The sequence below is a fragment of the Bos grunniens genome, chromosome 24 (assembly GCF_055505025.1).
Source record: "Bos grunniens cultivar Pamir isolate PY7600 chromosome 24, Bosgru_T2T1.0, whole genome shotgun sequence".
In the NCBI taxonomy this organism is placed as follows: domain Eukaryota; kingdom Metazoa; phylum Chordata; class Mammalia; order Artiodactyla; family Bovidae; genus Bos; species Bos grunniens.
The window spans coordinates 63289941-63308519 of record NC_141188.1 but is presented as its reverse complement, the minus strand read 5'-3'; the positions used below and the strand labels follow the sequence as shown (position 1 = coordinate 63308519).

At 46.0% G+C, this 18579-nt stretch overlaps 1 protein-coding gene across 1 annotated transcript in view; it reads left to right on the top strand.

Annotated features, from left to right (window-relative positions):
* The first annotated feature begins 644 nt into the window (after nucleotides 1-644).
* VPS4B (vacuolar protein sorting 4 homolog B) overlaps nucleotides 645-18579 on the top strand; it is a 28884-nt gene continuing 10949 nt past the window's right edge. Inside the window, exons 1-4 of the mRNA XM_086373723.1 lie at nucleotides 645-904; nucleotides 11058-11169; nucleotides 12386-12542; nucleotides 15045-15112. Of these exons, the coding sequence (XP_086229849.1) occupies nucleotides 878-904; nucleotides 11058-11169; nucleotides 12386-12542; nucleotides 15045-15112 (364 nt within the window). The 5' untranslated portion in view covers nucleotides 645-877. The remainder of the gene's footprint in view (nucleotides 905-11057; nucleotides 11170-12385; nucleotides 12543-15044; nucleotides 15113-18579) is intronic.

The window sequence follows — 18579 nt, the reverse complement described above, 5'->3', positions numbered from 1 at the left end:
ACCAGTCCATCCTAAAAGGAATCAGTCCTGAGTGTTCAATGGAAGGACTGATGTTGAAGCTGAAACTCCAATACTGTGGCCACCTGATGCGAAGAGCTGACTCACTGGAAAAGACCCAGATGCTGGGAAAGATTGAAGGAGAGAGGAGAAGGGGACGACAGAGGATGAGATGGTTGGATGGTATCACCGACTCGATGAACACGAGTTTGAGTGAACTCCGGGAGTTGGCGATGGACAGGGAGGCCTGGCGTCCTGCAGTCCATGGGGTCGCACAGAGCCGGACCCAACTGAGCGACTGAACTGGTAACCGGCCCAAAGCCTCCATCAGTGGCTCTTGGAGCTCGGATGACAGAGCGACAGAGCACGCCCCACGCTCAGTCGCGTGAGAGGCGCCAGAACCAGTAACTCATCTCAAAGCACACCACAGCCGCAAAAGCAAGAAGCAGGAACAGCCCTGCACCCCCAGCGACCCCACCGGCTCAGCGGAGCCGTAGTGCGCCTACGCGCAGGCTGACTTCCGCCAGGCCTCAGCGGGGTTCCGGGACCCGCGTCCCGGCCTCGCGAGGCCCAGGGCGAAGGCGAGACCGCGACAGCCGGGTACGGGGTGGGGCGCGTGCTGATGGCGAAAGCGGAAGTTCTGCGGCAGAGGCGGGACGCGAGCCCGGCGCGGGGGGCTGGGATCGCGGAAGCTCCGTGGGGAGGGTCGGGCGCTGTCTGAGTGCCGGGCGGTTTCCGAACAGGTTCCAGAGGGAGGCAGCCGCGAGGTTCCAAGCCGCTGGCCTGCGTGCGTTCGGGCCGCTCCAGGTGTGAGTCGACGTCGCCCTGTTGCCTGCCTCCGCCCCAGGCCCTCCCCGGGGAGCCGCCTCGGGTCTCCACCATGGCGTCCACCCCTACCAACCTGCAGGTATCCCCGGCGCGAGAGGGTGGGGGGCGGGGAGGGCGGCCGCGGCCGCGCCCCTCGCGGGGCGGGGAGGGCGGTGCCCGCGCCCCGACCCGGGGAGAGAAGGCCGACTTCGCGTCTGCTCCTGGGCTCGCCGGAGCTCCCGGCTCTGTAGGACTCCTGACTTCTGTTGAGGCTTTTCTGCCGTGTGTATGTGTGGTGTTTTTCCCTTTCAAACCAGCGTGGGTTGAACTGAACTGGTTGAAGCTTGAGGGAGAGGCATAGACCCCAGTAGGTGTAAGGGAGAGAGGAAAGAACGGAATGCATGCAATGCACTGTTCTGGATCCGACGAAAATAGGAAGATTGGAGTCCTCTCCTGGTTCCTCAAGCTGCTGTAGCAAAGCCTTTCTTTCGAGCTGTCAGATGAGTAGAATCGTGAGCGTAGAATCTGAGGAATCCGTGAATTCCTGGACTGTGCGTTCAGGTGCGCCGCGATGGCTCCCCAAGTGTGGCATGTAAATAAGACCATGGAGTAGGCTTTAGCTCCTTTGTTACTTCACCTTTCCTACCGCAGTGAGTTCCGTGTTTTATTCGTAAAGCACGTGATCCTAATATTTTAGACAGTTGTTCACCCTCTGTGGAATGAAATTCTTTGAGATGAGACATTTTTTAAACAGTGCCTCCCATCCCTCGAACGGATCTAGGACTTAAGTGGGGTCAGTTCAGTCGCTCAGTCGTGTCCGACTCTGTGTAGACCCTATGGACTGCAGCAAGCCAGGCCTCCCTGTCCATCACCAACTATCCGAGTTTACTGAAACTCATGTCCATTCAGTCAATGATGCCATCCAACCATCTTATCCTCTGTCATCCTCTTCTCTCTCCTTCAGTCTTTCCCAGCATTAGGGTCTTTTGCAGTGAGTTGGCTCTTCGTATCAGGTGGCCAAAGTATTGGAGTTTCAGCTTCAACATCAGTCCTTCCAATGAATATTCAGGACTGATTTCCTTAGGATGGACTGGTTGGATCTCCTTGCAGTCCAAGGGACTCTCAAGAGTCTTCTCTAACACCACAGTTGAGAAGCATCAATTCTTCAGCGCTCAGCTTTCTTTATAGTCCACCTCTCACATCCATACATGACTATTGGAAAAATCATAGTTTTGACTAGACAGACCTTTGTTAGCAAAGTAATGTCTCTGCTTTTTAATATGCTGTCTAGGTTGGTCATAGCTTTTCTTCCACGGATCAAGCATCTTTTAATTTCATGGCTGCAGTCACCATCTGCAGTGATTCGGAGCCCCCCCCCCCCCAAAATAAAGTCTCTCCCTGCTCCTATTGTTTCCCCACCTAGTTGCCATGAAGTGATGGGACTGGGTGCCATGATCTTAGTTTTCTGAATGTTGAGCGTTAAGCCAACTTTTTTCACTCTCCTCTTTCACTTTCATCAAGAGGCTCTTTAGTTCCTCTTCACTTTCTGCCATAAGGGTGGTGTCATCTGCGTATCTGAGGTTATTGGTATTTCTCCCGGCAATCTTGATTCCAGCCTGGCATTTTGCATGATGTACTCTGAATGTAAGTTGAATAAGCAGGGAGACAGTATACAGCTTTGACATACTCCTTTCCCAATTTGGAACCAGTCCGTTGTTCCCTGTCCAGTCTAAGTGGGGTTTAGAATGTGACTTAGTGTCGAGGGCAGCAGTCCACTAGGTGAGTTTGGGACGAAAGGTGGTGTGAGTGCCCGTATTGAGCCCTCCTCTCGGTTTAATGATTGAAAAGGCGTCTACGCGCACAGGCACCTAGGACAGTCCTCGGAGGGTCTCCTCGGCCCAGAGCGGTTGGTCCTGAAGAGGGATCACTGAAAGTGGACCGACTTAAATCGAAATCAGATTTTCACCGGAAAGGGGGTGAAGTGCTTGCTTGGGACTTTTATATAGAAAATCGACCAAAAAGATTATGAAAATGTTTTGTTTCACAAAATATAATTGCAACTGTGACTTATTTCTTAGAGAATGTCGTGTGTTAATTTTTATATGTGTATCTTTGTCAACAAGATTTTCCTAAACTAAGATGCAACAATAATGTAACCCCATTCAGAAGGGGTCTTTTTGGCAAATGTCCTTGGGAAAGTGTTGGTCACTTGATAAGAGGATTGTTCCCTTGGGTATCAGAGGTGGCTTCTTCTGAAGCGCCCGCCTTGTCTTCGTCCCTGTGGGTATGTCAGTTACCTGCATAGTTTTATTCCACCGTCTGTAAAACGTGTTTTTTATTGAAGTTTCATTGATTTACAGTTTTATACTGGTTTCAGTTGTACAGCATAGTGATTCCGTTTTTCTACAGATTATGCGCCACTAAAAGTGTTCACAAGATAATGGCCGTGATTTCCTGTGCCCATCTGTTTCCTTGTTGCTATCCACCTTCTGCATAGTCCACCAGCGTTTCATTTGTCAAAAATCTGCATGTGATTTAGGCTTCCTACAATATAATCTTCATCTACTTATCCATGTTTTTTCTTTTGCAAGATTACAGTTTCATTCTATAATGGTTTGCATTATATTGGAATTGGACTATGCATGTTCTTCAGTGAATCAGTTTGAGATTGACCTGTCTTAAAGGCATAGTTGCTAGTGTTAAACAGGAAGAGAGAATGAGTTGTATTTTTATCAGTGGTTGGGTCAGGTGCACTTTCTCATTCAACCTTTTCAACCTTCTAACGTAGGAAATTTGGGTGAAGAATATTTAACTGACAAATAACTTTCCAACCAAACAAGGCAAAAGTCCCCATAGCCAGATGCTTATAATCAAATGGAGGAAAGCAGATAACTAAAAATCAAATAAAATAATGTAATGATGCTCTAGTGAGGGAGGGCAGAAAGGAAGGGCTTGTGTAACTCTTCTAGGAGAAATGAGAACGGTCCCACAGAGGAGGTGATGGTGAGTTTAGATAAAGCGAGATATGGACACTAACTAACTAGGTTGTTGGGTGTGATCTCATTTAGTCCTCAGAACAGCTCTTCAAGGAGAGTATTGCTTCAGTTTCTCAGTATAAGAATCCAGGGCTTATGAAGGTTATGATTTACCCAGAGACATACAGTTAATTTGTTGAAGGTAGTTTTGAATCCAGGCCTATCTGCTTATATGTTGGTGCTTTTCATGATAAAATCATGCCTTCTTGGACAGGAGAGTAGGAGGCATTCCAGGTAGAGAAAATGAACTGAGGCCTCAGTCTAGAAGTGTAACAGGCCTCGGAGAGAGTCCGGAGAAACTGCGCGTTCATTGTGCATGGAACTCACATTTCCTCAGTCCGGAATGTTTGTTTGTTTTTAAGAGTGTCTACATGGTGGGGCATCATAAAAGAAATATATCATCCTTGATTTCCAAGGGCTTATATGCTGATGTGAAAACAGACATACAGAGTGACTGTTGGGGTATTTTGTGACCTTTGGAAGGATGTGCAGGGGGCAGTGGAGATTCAGAGGACACATGGTTAGGTCTCCTAGGCTTGCTGGGGAGGGCTTCCAGCAGGAGGACCACAGTGCCTGTGCTGAGTCCTCGAGAAGCTGGAGTTTTACAGGGAGGCGGTGGGCAGTGTTCCAGGTGGGCTGCAGGCTGCACACGGAGGTGCAGAGTCTGAGCCATCCGGGTTGGCCCAGTAGTTTGGCGTGACGGGAACGGAGTGTGCGGGGAGAGGTTGAGCCTAGGTTGGCCACGTCCCGAGCAGCAGTGCGCGCGCAGGTGATTGACCCCATCCTGCTCCATGTGGGGAGTCAAGAGGAGCAGGAAGCTCCAGTTTTTGTTCTAGAACAAAACTATTGTGTGTGTACAGGGACAGCTTGACTGGTGGCAGGCCTGGAAGCACTGAAACCAGTTAGGAGGCAGGTTCTGTCTCTGGTGGGAGGAGGCGAAGGCCAGAGTGGTGCGGTAGCTGTGAGAATTGAGGCAGGGCTGGTGAGAGACGGACCTAAGAGGAAGGGGAGCTGGGCCTGGCTCTCCACTCAAAAAGTGAGTTTTCTCCCAGATTCTTTGTTGAGTGTCTGAGTGGGTTGGTTCTGGGATTACAGGAAGACAGGGAGCATCTTTGGGGCTGGAGGGGTCCTGAGCTTTTGGGGCTTGAAGTGCTTGTGGGGACAGTCAGGTGGAAGTGTCCACTGAGCAGTTGGGTTCCTGTATGTAGAACTTAGACTGGGTGGGGATAAGGATTTGGGGGTTCCTGGCACACAGAGCAACCCACTCCAGTGTTCTTGCCTGGAGAATCCCAGGGACCGGGGAGCCTGGTGGGCTGCCGTCTATGGGGTCGCACAGAGTCGGACACGACTGAAGTGACTTAGCAGCAGCAGCAGCAGCACACAGATGGTAGCAGAGGTTGGGGCGTCCTGGAGTTTATGGAATGAGGGGAACAGGGACCAAGGCACAAACCGAGTGGAATAGCAGCGTTAGGAGAGAGAAGGCAGCCTGAGAAGAGTGGTGCCGCAGCCAGGAGTGACGCCTGGGAGGGCAGAGGAGGCCGCGTCACGGCTCTGGCTGATGAGGGCTCACCTGGTCACCGGAGCCCCGAGAGTGAGGGCTCGGGCCGTCGGAGCAGGAAGACAACTCTGGGCGGAGCTGGGAAACCGAGATGCACGCAGGGTTCTCCTTGGGACTTGGCTGTGGAGGTGAAGAGATAGGTAAGTTGTTAGTTACATGGAATCTTAGAATTAGGGAGAGGTGGTGTGTTTTGTTGGTGTTTTGTAGCTGTGAGTCTAAGATAGGATTTACATACATTTTTATGCTAAGGATTGCTCCCTTGAAAAAGGGGGAAGTTAGGTTGGGGAGAACAGTTGCGCTGGTATAATTGAGGGGAGTAACTGTCAGAGGACGAAGCGGGGGTAGGTTCCAGAGCACTGGGGAAAAATTACCATCTTTCCTCTTGAGACAGGTGGTTCTGGAATTTTCCCAGGGTTTTCTCGCATGCACGTGTTATGGTCTCCTAACTTGAAAAGGACAGTCCCAGGAGTCCCCGGCCTTTGTAACTCCACGTCGATGATTGGATCCTGGCTGATCCCAGTGTCCAGTCAGTCTCATGCTAGACTCCGGAATATAAAAGAGCAGTTACGACAGACGTGACTCCTGTCCTCATGAAGCTTATATTCTGGTAGGAGAGGACAGGCCAAAACCAAAACGACCTGCACAGAAAGAAGCTGCTGGGAGCATTTTAAACAGAAGAGTGATGTGTTTGCAAATTGAATTAATTTGGGAATCATCAGCCTAAAGATAATCAGTTTTAATCATTGAGAACAGCTCACCTAGGGAGGTAGTAAGCAGAAGCCCCACCCAAGCCCAGAGGAACCTTAATATCTTTCAGTGTCAAGAAGAAGAATCAGCAAAGGAAACTGAGCAGGATCTGTCAGAGAGGTAGGAGGACAGTGTAATATTCTTTTGTAGAACATTGTCGAGGGATCACAATGAAGACAGAGCTGGCCTTTGGATCTGGCTTCACAGAGAACCTTGATATGAGCAGTTTTATTAATAAGATAAGGGACAGGAGCCCAGGTCGATAGCTGAAGGGTATATAGAAAGAAGGAACTGGAGAGAATAGAGGCTGCTTTGGTGAAGTTTGGGTTCTCAACAGTAGCAGAGAAACAACCAAGCTGAAGGGGGTGTTAGTGTCAGGGCTCTCTGAAGGAGGGTTGTTTGCAGGCACAGGGAAACATCTGGTGGAGAGAAATTGTCAGAGATGACAGATGGAAGCCCCCGTCCTGGTGGAGGTTCTCCGTATGGAAGGAGATGGTCAGTGAGTGAGTGTGCTGGGGTGTGATGGAATAAGCGCAGGGCAGGCGGAGAGCTAAGCATGAGGATGGGGTGCAGCCTTTTAAACAGGGAATCGGCCTTTGAATGGAGCCTCCCTGAGGACGGGCTTCCCTGGTGGCTCAGCTGGTAAAGAATCCAACTGCAGTGCATGAGACCTGGGTTTGATCCCTGGGTTGGGAAGATGCCCTGGAGAAGGGACAGGCTCCCCGCTCCAGTATTCTGGCCTGGAGAATTCCATGGACTATACAGTCTCACAAAGAGTTGGACACGACTGAGAGACTTTCACTTTCTCTGGGAACTGGTATTTGAACTACAATCTGAGGGAAGAGCGTCCTCAGCAGATGGACGCGAGTGCACAGGGACCACAGGGTTTCAGCTGAGACCCAGACAGAGCCAGGCCGACACAGACCACAACCCAGCACTGGGGGCTGATTGTCTGCAGGGGGAAACCGCCCAAGGGTGCCCCTCCCTGGTGCTGTACGGGCTTCAGCATCACGTGTGGAGCAGGCTGACCGCTAAGAGGAGGCTAGGCAGTAAGTCTGACAAAAGCGTTAGAGGACGGAGCTGGCAGCGATTTTAACTTTGTCTCAAACGCAAAGTGCTAACAGGGATGAGGATGCAGTGAGGCGCTCAGCAGGAACAGCAGAGGCTCGTCCTCAAATCCTCAGCTCTGAGTGGAGGTGAGGCCCTTGCTGTCCAATGTGGCTGCTGCGTGTGGCAATTCACATGTCACTTAAATGAAATTTAAAACTCACTTTTCAGTCACATTAGCCAAAAGTTTCAAGAGCTGTGTTTTCCTGTGCTGGACGATGCAAATACAGAGGCGTACTTCATCAGAAAAAGTTACCATATATGGAACTAGATTATTAAGTACTGACTATACTGGTTTCAGCTGGTGTCATTTTGGTTCCAAAAAGAGGGCTGACTGATGCGCCCACCCTTTATATCCTGCTGGGCTGACCAGACTTGCAAATTAAGCTTCGAGTTCAACAATCTGAACTATGAAGCTTGTACTGCTGCTGCTAAGTCCCTTCAGTCGTGTCCGACTCTCTGCGACCTCATAGACGGCAGCCCACCAGGCTCCCCCATCCCTGGGATTCTCCAGGCAAGAACACTGGAGTGGGTTGCCATTTCTTTCTCCAATGCATGAAAGTGAAGTCGCTCAGTCGTGTCCAACTGTTAGTGACCCCATGGACTGCAGCCCACCAGGCTCCTCCGTCCATGGGATTCTCCAGGCAAGAGTACTGGAGTGGGGTGCCATCACCTTTTCCGCTACATGTACTGCTACGTTTGATCAACTCTAAAACACACCATTTATTTTTCTTCCCTCTTGCTACTGCAGCTGGAAGGCCTGTTCCTCCCGTTTATCCCATTTATATGCAGTCCATGAGCAACTGCTTCCAGATATACTATTTATAGCGTATGATTCGTTTTTGCATTATATGAATAATGTCTAATTGTATGCTTATTTTTGGTATAGTATGACCGTGATCACTTTTTCTACTGGCTCTTATTTCTGTTAAATACAGTTTTACTACCTAAATTAATCCAGGCGGAATGTTTCGGTAAGCATGCTTGTTCCTTATTTGTATGTGTGTTCGTATTGTAGAATCTTAAAGATAGCTTTCTCAGTGAAAATCTCACTCTGAGATGATCACAGACCCGCATGCAGTTGTGAGGAGCAGTAGAGCCTGTGTAGCCGTCACCCTGGCGTCCCCAGGGGCAGCGTCTCGTGTAGCAGTGTCACAGCCCAGGTGTTGGCCTTGGTACCTTCCGCTGTGTTACTCAGATTTCCCGTTTTACTTTGTGTGTCTGTCAGAGTTCTGACACACGAGTTCACTCTTGAATCCCTTCCCACAGTCGTGATACAGAAGAGTTCTATCCACAGGGATCTCTCTTGCTGCTCTTTTATAGCCACAGTCCCTTCTCTTTCTCTTCCCCCTGCATCCTTATCTCCTGACGATGCCTAGCTGGTTTTGTCATTTGAGGTTATATGAATGGACTCGTGCCCTTTCAGGATCGGTTCTCCTCACTTAGCATACTTCTTCCAAGCTGTGTATATCAGTAGTCCATTCCTTTTTGTTACTGAACAGTACTTATCCCTGCTGTGGGCGTACCAGAGCTTAGCCATGCAGCCTTTGAAGGACATCCAGGACGTTCAAGTACAATTTTTTGTGCAAACATAGTCTTCCTTTCTCTGGGATAACCGCCCCAGAGTGCAGTTGCTGGTTCATATGGTAGTTACCTGTTTAGATTTGTAAAAAATAAAAAAACCTAATTCCCAGAATAACTGCACCGTTTCCGTCCCAGCAGTGTAGAAGCGACTCCCTTCTCTGCGTGCTCATTGCCGTTTGGTGTTGCCGCGTTTTCTTTTAGCCGTTCTGACCGTGTTCCGTGCTGCCCGTGGCGTTCAGTCTGCATCCCGCTCGCGGCTGGCGGTGTTGAGCGCGTCTCATGCGCTTACTCGCCGTCTGTGTATCCTCTTTGGTGAGATGTCTATTTATGTCTTTAGCTTGTTTTCTACTTCAGTTGTTTTTAAACTGTTGATTTCTGAGAGTTCTTTCTATATTCTAAGTACTGGTCCTTTCCCTAATATGTGGTTTGCAAACATCTCCCAGTCTGTAAGTTGTCTTTTCATCCTTTTAATGGGATGTTTTGTAAAGCAAGGGTTTTTGACGAGGCTCAGTTCGTTTGTCCCCTGACCTTTGAGGTGTAATTGACACATAGAGTCAGACGTGCAGCCTGGTGCGCTGTGTACGCTGCGAGAGGATCCCCACGGTGAGTCTAGTTAACGTCGGTCACCACGCACGGTTTCCTTGTGGTGAGAGCTCTCTGGTAATAGCCATTCGGATGGGTGTGGGGTGGCATCTCGTTGTCTTGATCTGCGTTTCCCTGACGACTGGCACTCCTGTGCCCCTTTTCGCGTACCTGTTGGCCATCTGTATGTCTTCTTTGGAAGAATGTTTGTTCAGATCCTCTGCCCGTTTTTTTGATCAAATTGGATTTTTGCTATTGATTTGTTTTCCTGACACTAACCCCTTGTCAGACATACGTGATTTGTAAGTATTTTCTCCCTTTCAGTTGGTTACCTGTTGGTTCTGTTGATTGTTTCCTTTGCTGTTCAGAGCTTTTTTTGTTTGATGTAGTCACACTTACTTATTTTTGCTCCTGTTGCCTTTATGGTGTCAAAGCCAAAATATTGTCACCAAGACCAGTGTCAGGGAGCTTCTCACTTGTGTTTTCTTCTGGGAGTTTTACGGTTTTAGGTCTCATGTTCAGATCTTTAATCCATTTTTAAGTTAATACCTGTATAAGGTGTAAGATAATGCTTATTTTCATTTTTTGCAAATGACTGTCCAGTTTCCCCAGCACCACTTATTGGAGAGCCTATTCCTTCCCTCCCATACCCGTCTTGCCCCTTTGCGGTGAGTTAATTGACGGTGTCTGTATTGGCTTACCCCTGGCCTCTTTCTTCTGGCCCACGATCTACGTGCCTGCTTTATTTTTCCTTCTCATGCGTTCTGTTTTGGTGTCGAGTCTGAGAACCCTTTGCCCTTGATGCTGAAGATGGCTTTGTTTTGTCTAAAGATGTTATGGTTTAAGTCCATGATCCATTTTGAGTTAGTTTTTGTACAAGTACAGAGTTTGGTTTGCGATTTCTCCTTCTCTCTCTATTTTATTTTGGCTCATGGATGTTCAGTTGCTCTGGAGCTGGTTCTGAGGCCTGTCTCTCTGCCCTTACCTGCCTTTCTGTGTCTTTGTCAGAGTTCAGTTAGAGGTGTTTGTATGGATCTAATTCTGGTAGTTGTTTTTTGTTTTTTTAATGCTACCCAAAATTGCCTGTTTCATTATAGAATTTTTGAAGTTTCCAGGTCTTGTTTTATTTGTTAAGACTTCTCTGGTTACTCTTTGCTCACTGAACCTTTTAGTTAATTACAGAGTTAAAAGATTTGGGTACTTTTCACACTATGGTTTCATTGCTCTGTTGCTTCTGAAGGGCTTCTCCCCCATTTAAATTTTACTGCTGTCATACGCTTTAGACGTAACAGCATTTGGTTTTTGAGAATTTCCGTCAACGTTTTTAAGTTGAATTTTCATCTTACTCTATTATTCCTTACTAGCCCTGAGCTTGACTTTTGTTGGGTGAAAAATTATGTGAGACTTAGTGATTGGTACTAGGTAAAGTGGTGTTCAGATAGCGTTTACCTATGTAACAAACGTAATTTGCATTTATAAATAGTCACCATTTATAACGTCATGCAGTTGTGATTTAGAGAAAAAAAGATTTGTTTTAAAGTTGCTTTTATTTTTAAAGAAAGCTTTCAATATGGTTATTGACTTCAGAGTTATCCTGTGCTTTGATTTTGATGGTATGGTTTTTGTCTCCCTTCAAACAGAAAGCCATAGATCTTGCTAGCAAAGCAGCCCAGGAAGATAAAGCCGGAAACTACGAGGAGGCCCTTCAACTCTACCAACATGCTGTGCAGTATTTTCTCCACGTGGTTAAATGTAAGGTCATCGTTTGTTTTGTTATTTTAAAAACAATAAAATAGAAAAGATTATTCATTTCTGTTCCGAGAAATAGAAAAGATTATCCTATTTCATTTATAAACATTGAAATACAATCCTAGAAGATTATAAAATATCACTTTGCAAAGAAGCCCCACCAGCTTCTTGGTGGTTCCTGAGTCCTCAGCCAGCGAGTGTGTGCAGCTGCCGCGCTTACTGCTCTGTGCACCCAAACACTCAAATGCCGTCTAGCCAAGGAAAAGGAGGGTTTTTATTTTACTGGTAATGTACCCAGATCTGTAATCCGGACTTACTCATTTTGTAAACGTCTCTTTGAAAATAATGTTTTAAAAAGAGGTTGGGAGACGTTTCATTTGTGTATGTCCAAATTTGTGTTCAGTGTTAACATCGCCCCCTGCCCAATCCCCAGCACTGTTCTAGACAGTGGGATACAGCAGTAAGGGAGAAACGGATAAAGAAAAACCTTTTAAACCTAATGCTGAATGCATGTGAAATAAGATGTTAAAAAAGTGTCTTTCTGTCTGTTACTGTTTTAAATAAAAATTTTAGCAGTTGGGTAATTAAGGATTTTCTTCTGAGCTTCCCTCTTTAATTCTGAGGTTTTTCTGTCAAATTAAAGTGAAACTAAGAATGAGTCTTAACCTGATGAGATGGATAGGGCTCATCTCATGAACTGCATATATTGCTGAAGTCTCCTTTCAAACAGCCCTCACTGGGGCCTTTATGTAATAAAATTACTGTATTGGTGGTACACATAATATCTGGGATTTCTGTCACTTTTTATATTCTGAAGTAAAGCTTACATAGGCATTAGTGGGAATGGTTAATATTGCTTTATTTTTGTTTGTCTTATAATTGGTTTTGTGTGAGATAAACAGCTTTCAACTATCTGCAGAGAATGTAAGGGAAGAGTATGAGTCCCACAGGATGTTACGGATTTCTGCTCACTCTTTAGCGTGAGCCTAAAGTATACCAGTGTCTTGCTCAGAGCTCTTTCTGACTCGCACTCAGTGTTGAACCCTGCCGGATGAAGGATCAGAAAAGATGGATCATCATTTGATTATGATGAACCAGAGATGATCTTTTCTCTCTCCTCCAAAATAGATTTTCCTTGTTTGAAAAGTGTGTCTTAAGAGTTTAAATCTGTCTGTAAAGAACACTGAAGGAAAAAATCTCTTGCATTTCCCTTCACTAGATGAAGCACAAGGTGATAAAGCCAAGCAGAGTATCAGGGCGAAGTGTACGGAGTATCTTGATAGAGCGGAGAAGCTGAAGGAGTACCTGAAGAAGAGAGAGAAGAAGCCCCAGAAGCCGGTGAAGGAGGGGCAGCCGGCCCCCGCTGACGAGAAGGGGTATGCGTCTCAGAGTGAATCACAAGAGTGCAGGAGTTTGTGAAGGAAATTTCTTTTGTTGAAACTATAGGCTTTAGAAAAGGGTGGCTCCTGGGCAGATCTGACCCACGGCCTGCTTTGTGATGCTGTGTGGGGGTACAGCCTCCTCCCTTCAGTTCCCTGTTGTCTGCGGCTCCTTTTGCGTCAGACCTGCAAAGCTGAGTGGTTGTGACAAAGGACTGTGTGGCCCACAAAGCCTGAAATGTCGACGGTCTGATTCTTTACAGAAAAAAGTTTTCGAACCCCTAGTTTGCCAAGCTCAGGAAGTGATAGCCATCAAATCGTCTCCTTGACTGGCTGGTAGCAGAAGAAACGCTTGGCAGGAATGCTGCCCAGTTCTTTCCCTCTGACCATCGTGTAATGAGGTTTAAAATTGTAGGAGTGGAGCGCAGGCTCCTGAGATCATCCCTGTGATCACCAGGCACAGGGTCCCTCGAAGGCAGTGCTTGGGGGCCTGTGGCTACTCGCATGGGCAACTGTCAGATCTAAGAGTTGACAGGCTCCTTCGGACTACGTGGAAGACTTGGAAGAAACTTTTAGTAGGCTCAGGAGTTTTATATTCTCTGTTCATGACGTGGTCAGAGAACCAGGAGCTCCTGTGACACCCTAAGAATATTTTATCTTCTCACAGCTCTAGCATCGGCAGGACAAAAATGAGGCCCTCGCTGACCTCATAGCTTACCGAATTTCAAAATCAGTTGAACTTCACTGGTTTTCTTATGTGAAAATCGGGACATTTCTCTTAAGTTGAAATGAAACTGCTGGGAAGGATCAGTTGACCTTGGGTCCTCGGGCCCTCAGATCTCACTGAGGCCCCCTTGGCAGCAGAAGCACCCCCTCCCCTGCGGGCTGAGGCCCTCTTGGTCACGCTTGGAGAGCCTGTGGTGTCCCTGCTGAGGTGACGCCCTGCTTCTGTAGTGGACGGCAGGACCAGCTTTAAACTGAGACGGGGTAAAGCAGAGAAGCCATTACTTCCTGGTAGTAGAGGTGCAGAATGCACGGAGAGCGAGCACAGAGGCTCACGGCCCCCGGTCCCTGCTGCGGCGTCTCGGGCTGAGAGGCTGGTGTGCTTCCCGGAGGGAGAGCGCACTGCGCGGGTCGCGCTGCCTCTGGAAGAGCTCGCTGCAAAACTGGTGCTGAAGGCTGTTCTTGTTGTTTGCCTTTCCTTGGAAAAGCGGTAATCCTCTTTGGCTGTCTTGCAGTTAGTGAAAATGGGTACTGATATAGGTCTTTTGTAGAAGCACAGTGTCGTAAAGCACCTTTTGGAGACGTGTAGCGCTTTCCCTTCCAGAATCCGAGGGCCGGGGAGACAAGTTTGGACTCCATATGGCTAGGGGCCTAGGAATGGCAGGTTTTCTTTAACCAAGTACTGTCTGTTGTACAAGAAAGTGTGGTAGAAAGAGGTTAGAGAGTTGGTAGACCCCCAAGTCTAAAGTCAAGGTGAGTCAGTTTGGAGTCTCTCCCTCACCCATAAATAACCCCACCATCCTGTGAGAACCACACAGTCCTGTTTTGAGATGAAACCTGCCAACTTTTTATGTAATGACATTTTTTAAATATTGTAAAAAATGTGTCTTAAAGGCATATTTTTTGCTTTAAAGATTGCAGCATGTTCTATATACTAATCCTTATAGTTGAATGCACATTATTACTGATTTTTCCCCTATTGTCAACAACATGGGCATGATTATCCTTGCAGTCAAATCCCTGAACTCATTTTAAATTACATCCTCAGAATAAATCCCTAGATAGGAAATGTCTGGATTTAGCTCCTTATTCTTTGGGGTCAGTTCATTTTCATCAGAAGTTTAATCTGTCTTTTGGAACCCCCAGACTAAGGTTACCAATCTTTGTACCTTAAATAGTATTCTGGGTTTTTTCCCTCCTAGTTATGGCTTCTTGGTCTAATATATAGTTTGCCTGGTCCTGATTTTTTTAATTGTTGTTGTTTACAACATTCTTGTAATTCATCTTAAATCTTCTGTGGAATAAAGTATTGGTCATGCATTTATGAGTTAATACATGCATAGGTATGTCACGGGAATTTGGAGCTAGTTCCTGACTTCATTCTGGTCTTTTTCTCCATTTTCTGTTCACAGTTCCATTTTGATAGGTAATAGGCCGGCTTCCCACCAATGCGTGTTCATCCCTGGGTGGGGAAGATCCCCTGGAGAAGGGGATGGCAACCCCCTGCAGTGTCCTTGCCTGGAGAAGCCCATGGACAGAGGGGCCTGGTGGGCTGCAGTCCACGGGGTTGCAAAGTCAGACACGACATCACAGCTAAACAACAAATGCCTGCTTCCTGTTTTGTTTAGTATGTTCTTCAAAGTAATAAAATGAGCTAAGCTTTTAGTGACTGTCTTATTTTGCTACTTTCATTACAGATACTTCTTTTCCTTTATTTTTTGCCGTATTTTGATAGCAATGAGTGATCATTTGAATGTATTAAATTCTTTTTATTAGGAATGACAGTGATGGGGAAGGAGAATCTGATGATCCCGAAAAAAAGAAACTGCAGAATCAACTTCAAGGTCGCTTTAGATTTCACTTTTAAATTTACTTATTTTTTAAAAACTCGTAGTGAATTGTCTGTTTGAGTTGGTTTTTCTTTCCCACCTGTACTTAAATGAGGCCCAAGAACTGGCTTTGGTCCCAGTGATTGCGTGCTGGCTTTGTTTGAAACCGTTTTTGTAAGATTTCCTGTCTAGGTTCTCAGATTGGTTGGTTTTTCCTAGGCTGCTGTTTCACGTTATATCTGCCTTAAAAAGTGTACTCTTTCACTTTGCCTTATTTGCCCCGTTTTAGAGAGCGTAGCAGTTACACTGTTCACGTACTATGCAGTCTGACGGTGTTGGCGTCTCCTGTCAGGAGCAGGATGGCTCAGGCTCGCGCTTGGCCGTCACCACAGTCACTGCCACTACGCCACTGGCACTGTCTGTTTCATGGTCCTGCCTGCTCTTCTCATGCTTTCTTACCCCGTTTCAGTGCTCCTGTTTACACTGCTCTTTCCCCTTTAATTTTCACACCTTCCACACTGTAAAAGCCCTTTCTCTCTGCTGTAGGGAATGGGATGATGGGGAGGGTCTAGACTGTGGCTCCGTTCACATCTGGATTCCACTGCAGGCTGTGCTGGGCTTAAGTCTTTCTGATCTGGGGCAAGGAGCCTGATGTCTCAGAGCCTGAGACACCCCCCCCCCCCGCCCCGCTCTAAAATGCAAGTTAAAAATGCTTTCGGGGCTCTGAAAAGGTTAGCAACAGTGTAAAACTACCTAGTGTTCCATCTGACAAATGCTAGGGATTCAGTACGTAGGGATTCAGTACGTAGTCCCTGGAGGAGGGAATGCTGCCCGCTCCAGTGTGCCTGCCTGGACAGTCCCATGGATGGAGGAGCCTGGTGGGCTACAGTTCATGGGGTCGTTAGAGTCGGACTCAACTAAAGCGACTTAGCACGCAGAGGAAATAGTAGCTCTGTATCTAAAAAGGCATCTCATTAATTACTGACTTCTTTAATTCCTGATATTTGATTGTTCTTTGATATATTAGCAAATGGTTTTTCAAGTTGAATTTTATGCTCAGTCACTGGATTTTATTCATTTAAATCTTGCCAGGCAGAACGCGTTGTATCTGGGAACGATAGCCATCCCACGGGGCCAGCCTCAGGGACTGGTGGACGTTCCTAGTTTGGACAGACCTTTATCCTTGCTGTTCGAGTCTCTTCATTTTGTTCGTATTTCTGTCTTACCGACCCCACGGGGATGGATAGGGGAATCCTATAAGGATAATACTTCAGAAACCCTACAGTTATCGAGGATGTTTTATGTGCCGAGAACATCAGTGGTGGGTGTAGTCCAAGGCCGGTAACTGCAGTTCCCACTGCCTCGAGCATGGTGGGCCTGCTTCCTCCTCGGTTAGCTTTTTAGGGCCACCCCGTGGGCCATGCCAGGTGGCTTTATTTTACTGATAAGGCAGAAAGCCTTTTTCTCTCCATTCTTTTGGTTTTGTTCCCCATCTCTCCGGCTCTGCCCCACTGAAGGAAAAATTGGAATTTTTAATATCTTTAATTTTGGAAAAGATACAACCCAGTTTTTAATAAGGAATACTTTTCTACATTTCCTATCAGTGACGATAAGGCCCAAGGATGTATAAAAATGCAGATGCTTAAAACATTTAAATGAGGAAATTTATTTGGAATTTCAGGATGAAATAGAATATGGAGAGAGTCCTAGCTTTTCTTATCTGAGAATCCTTTTTTCCACATCTTTTAGTTTCATGGTTTGCTGATGGATTTCATTGTAAAATAATCCTTTTTTGAATCTTTTCTCACTTTTCCTGAAATAGTTTTCCAAATCTTTTACTTCTGTTTTAGGTTATGATATTAAGTGTAATATTTAATTATTAAAATTAATGATTTGAGTCTTCTGTTAATTTTGATATTCAGTGACTTTGAGGTTAAATAACATATTAATATCTGGAGTAGGAAATGGCAACCCACTCCAGTATTCTTACCTGGAAAATTCCATGAACAGAGGAGCCTGGTGGGCTACAGTCCGTGAGCTTACAAACATTTCGACATGACTGAACAATTGAGCACACACACACAGGGCGTGTTAGTGTAATAAGTAATGCCAAAGGCTGGATGGATTTATTAGATTGGGAATAATCAAATTGTTTGGCTTTTATTTTCTAATAATCCTTCCCTTTTAATTTTAAAAATCATGACTCCATGTCTAGTAATTAATGTTACTTTCATCTAGATGTTCTTTTATCACTGAACATTCCAAAGTCACCTAGTTTAAACTTTAAGGAGAAAAGTATTAATTAAATGTGAAGATAAATTATGTCATACTTAGAAAATTCATAGCAAAACCTTTTAGTTGACGAGATAATGCTTATGTATAAATCTACTTTTGTTTAATAGACACAAAATCTTGTCAGATGACATAATGTTTTTCTCATGTAGGGTTACTAATCAGAATGGAACATAGGAAAGAAAAAGTGAATTGGGTTTTCCCTTCACTTCAGTTGAGTCCCTCAGTCACGTCTGACTTATTTGGAGCTCCATGACTCCAGCACACCAAGCCTTCCTGTCCATCACCAACTCCCGGAGCCTGCTCAGACTCATGTCCATCGAGTCAGTGATGCCATCCAACCCTCTCATCCTCTGTCGTCCCCTTCTCCTCCCGCCTTCAATCTTTCCCCACATCAGGGTCTTTTCCAGTGAGTCAGTTCTTCACATCAGGTGGCCAAAGTATTGGTGCTTCACCCTCAGCATCAGTCCTTCCAGTGAATATTCAGGACTGATCTCCTTTAGTATGGACTGGTTGGATCTCCTTGCAGTCCAAGAGACTCTCAAGAGTCTTCTCCAACACCACAGTTCAAAAGCATCAGTTCTTTGGCATCAGCTTTCTTTATAGTCCAACTCTCACATCCATACAGGACTCCTGGAAAAACCATAGCTTTGACCAGATGGACCTTTTTTGGTAAAGTAATGTCTCTGCTTTTTGATATGCTGTCTAGGTTGGTCATAGCTTTTCTTCCAAGGAGCAAGCATCTTCTAATTTCATGGATGCAGTCACCATCTGCAGTGATTTTGGAGCCAAAAACATAGTCTCCCACTGTTTCCCCTGTCTTCCCATCTGTTTGCCATGAAGTGATGTGACTGGATGCCATGATCTTAGTTTTCTGAATGTTGAGCTTTAAGCCAACTTTTTCACTCTTGTCTTTCTATCAAGACGCTCTTTAGTTCTTCTTCACTTTCTAACATAAGAGTGGTGTCATCTGCATATCTGAGGTTATTGATATTTCTCCCAGCAATCTTGATTCCAGCTTGTGCTTCCTCCAGCCCAGCATTTCTCGTGATTTACTCTGCGTATAAGTTAAATAAGCAGGGTGACAATATACAGTCTTGACGTACTCCTTTCCTGATTTTTAACCAGTCTGTTGTTCCATGTGCAGTTCTAACTGGACATATTATGTTGTTTCTTGACCTGTATACAGA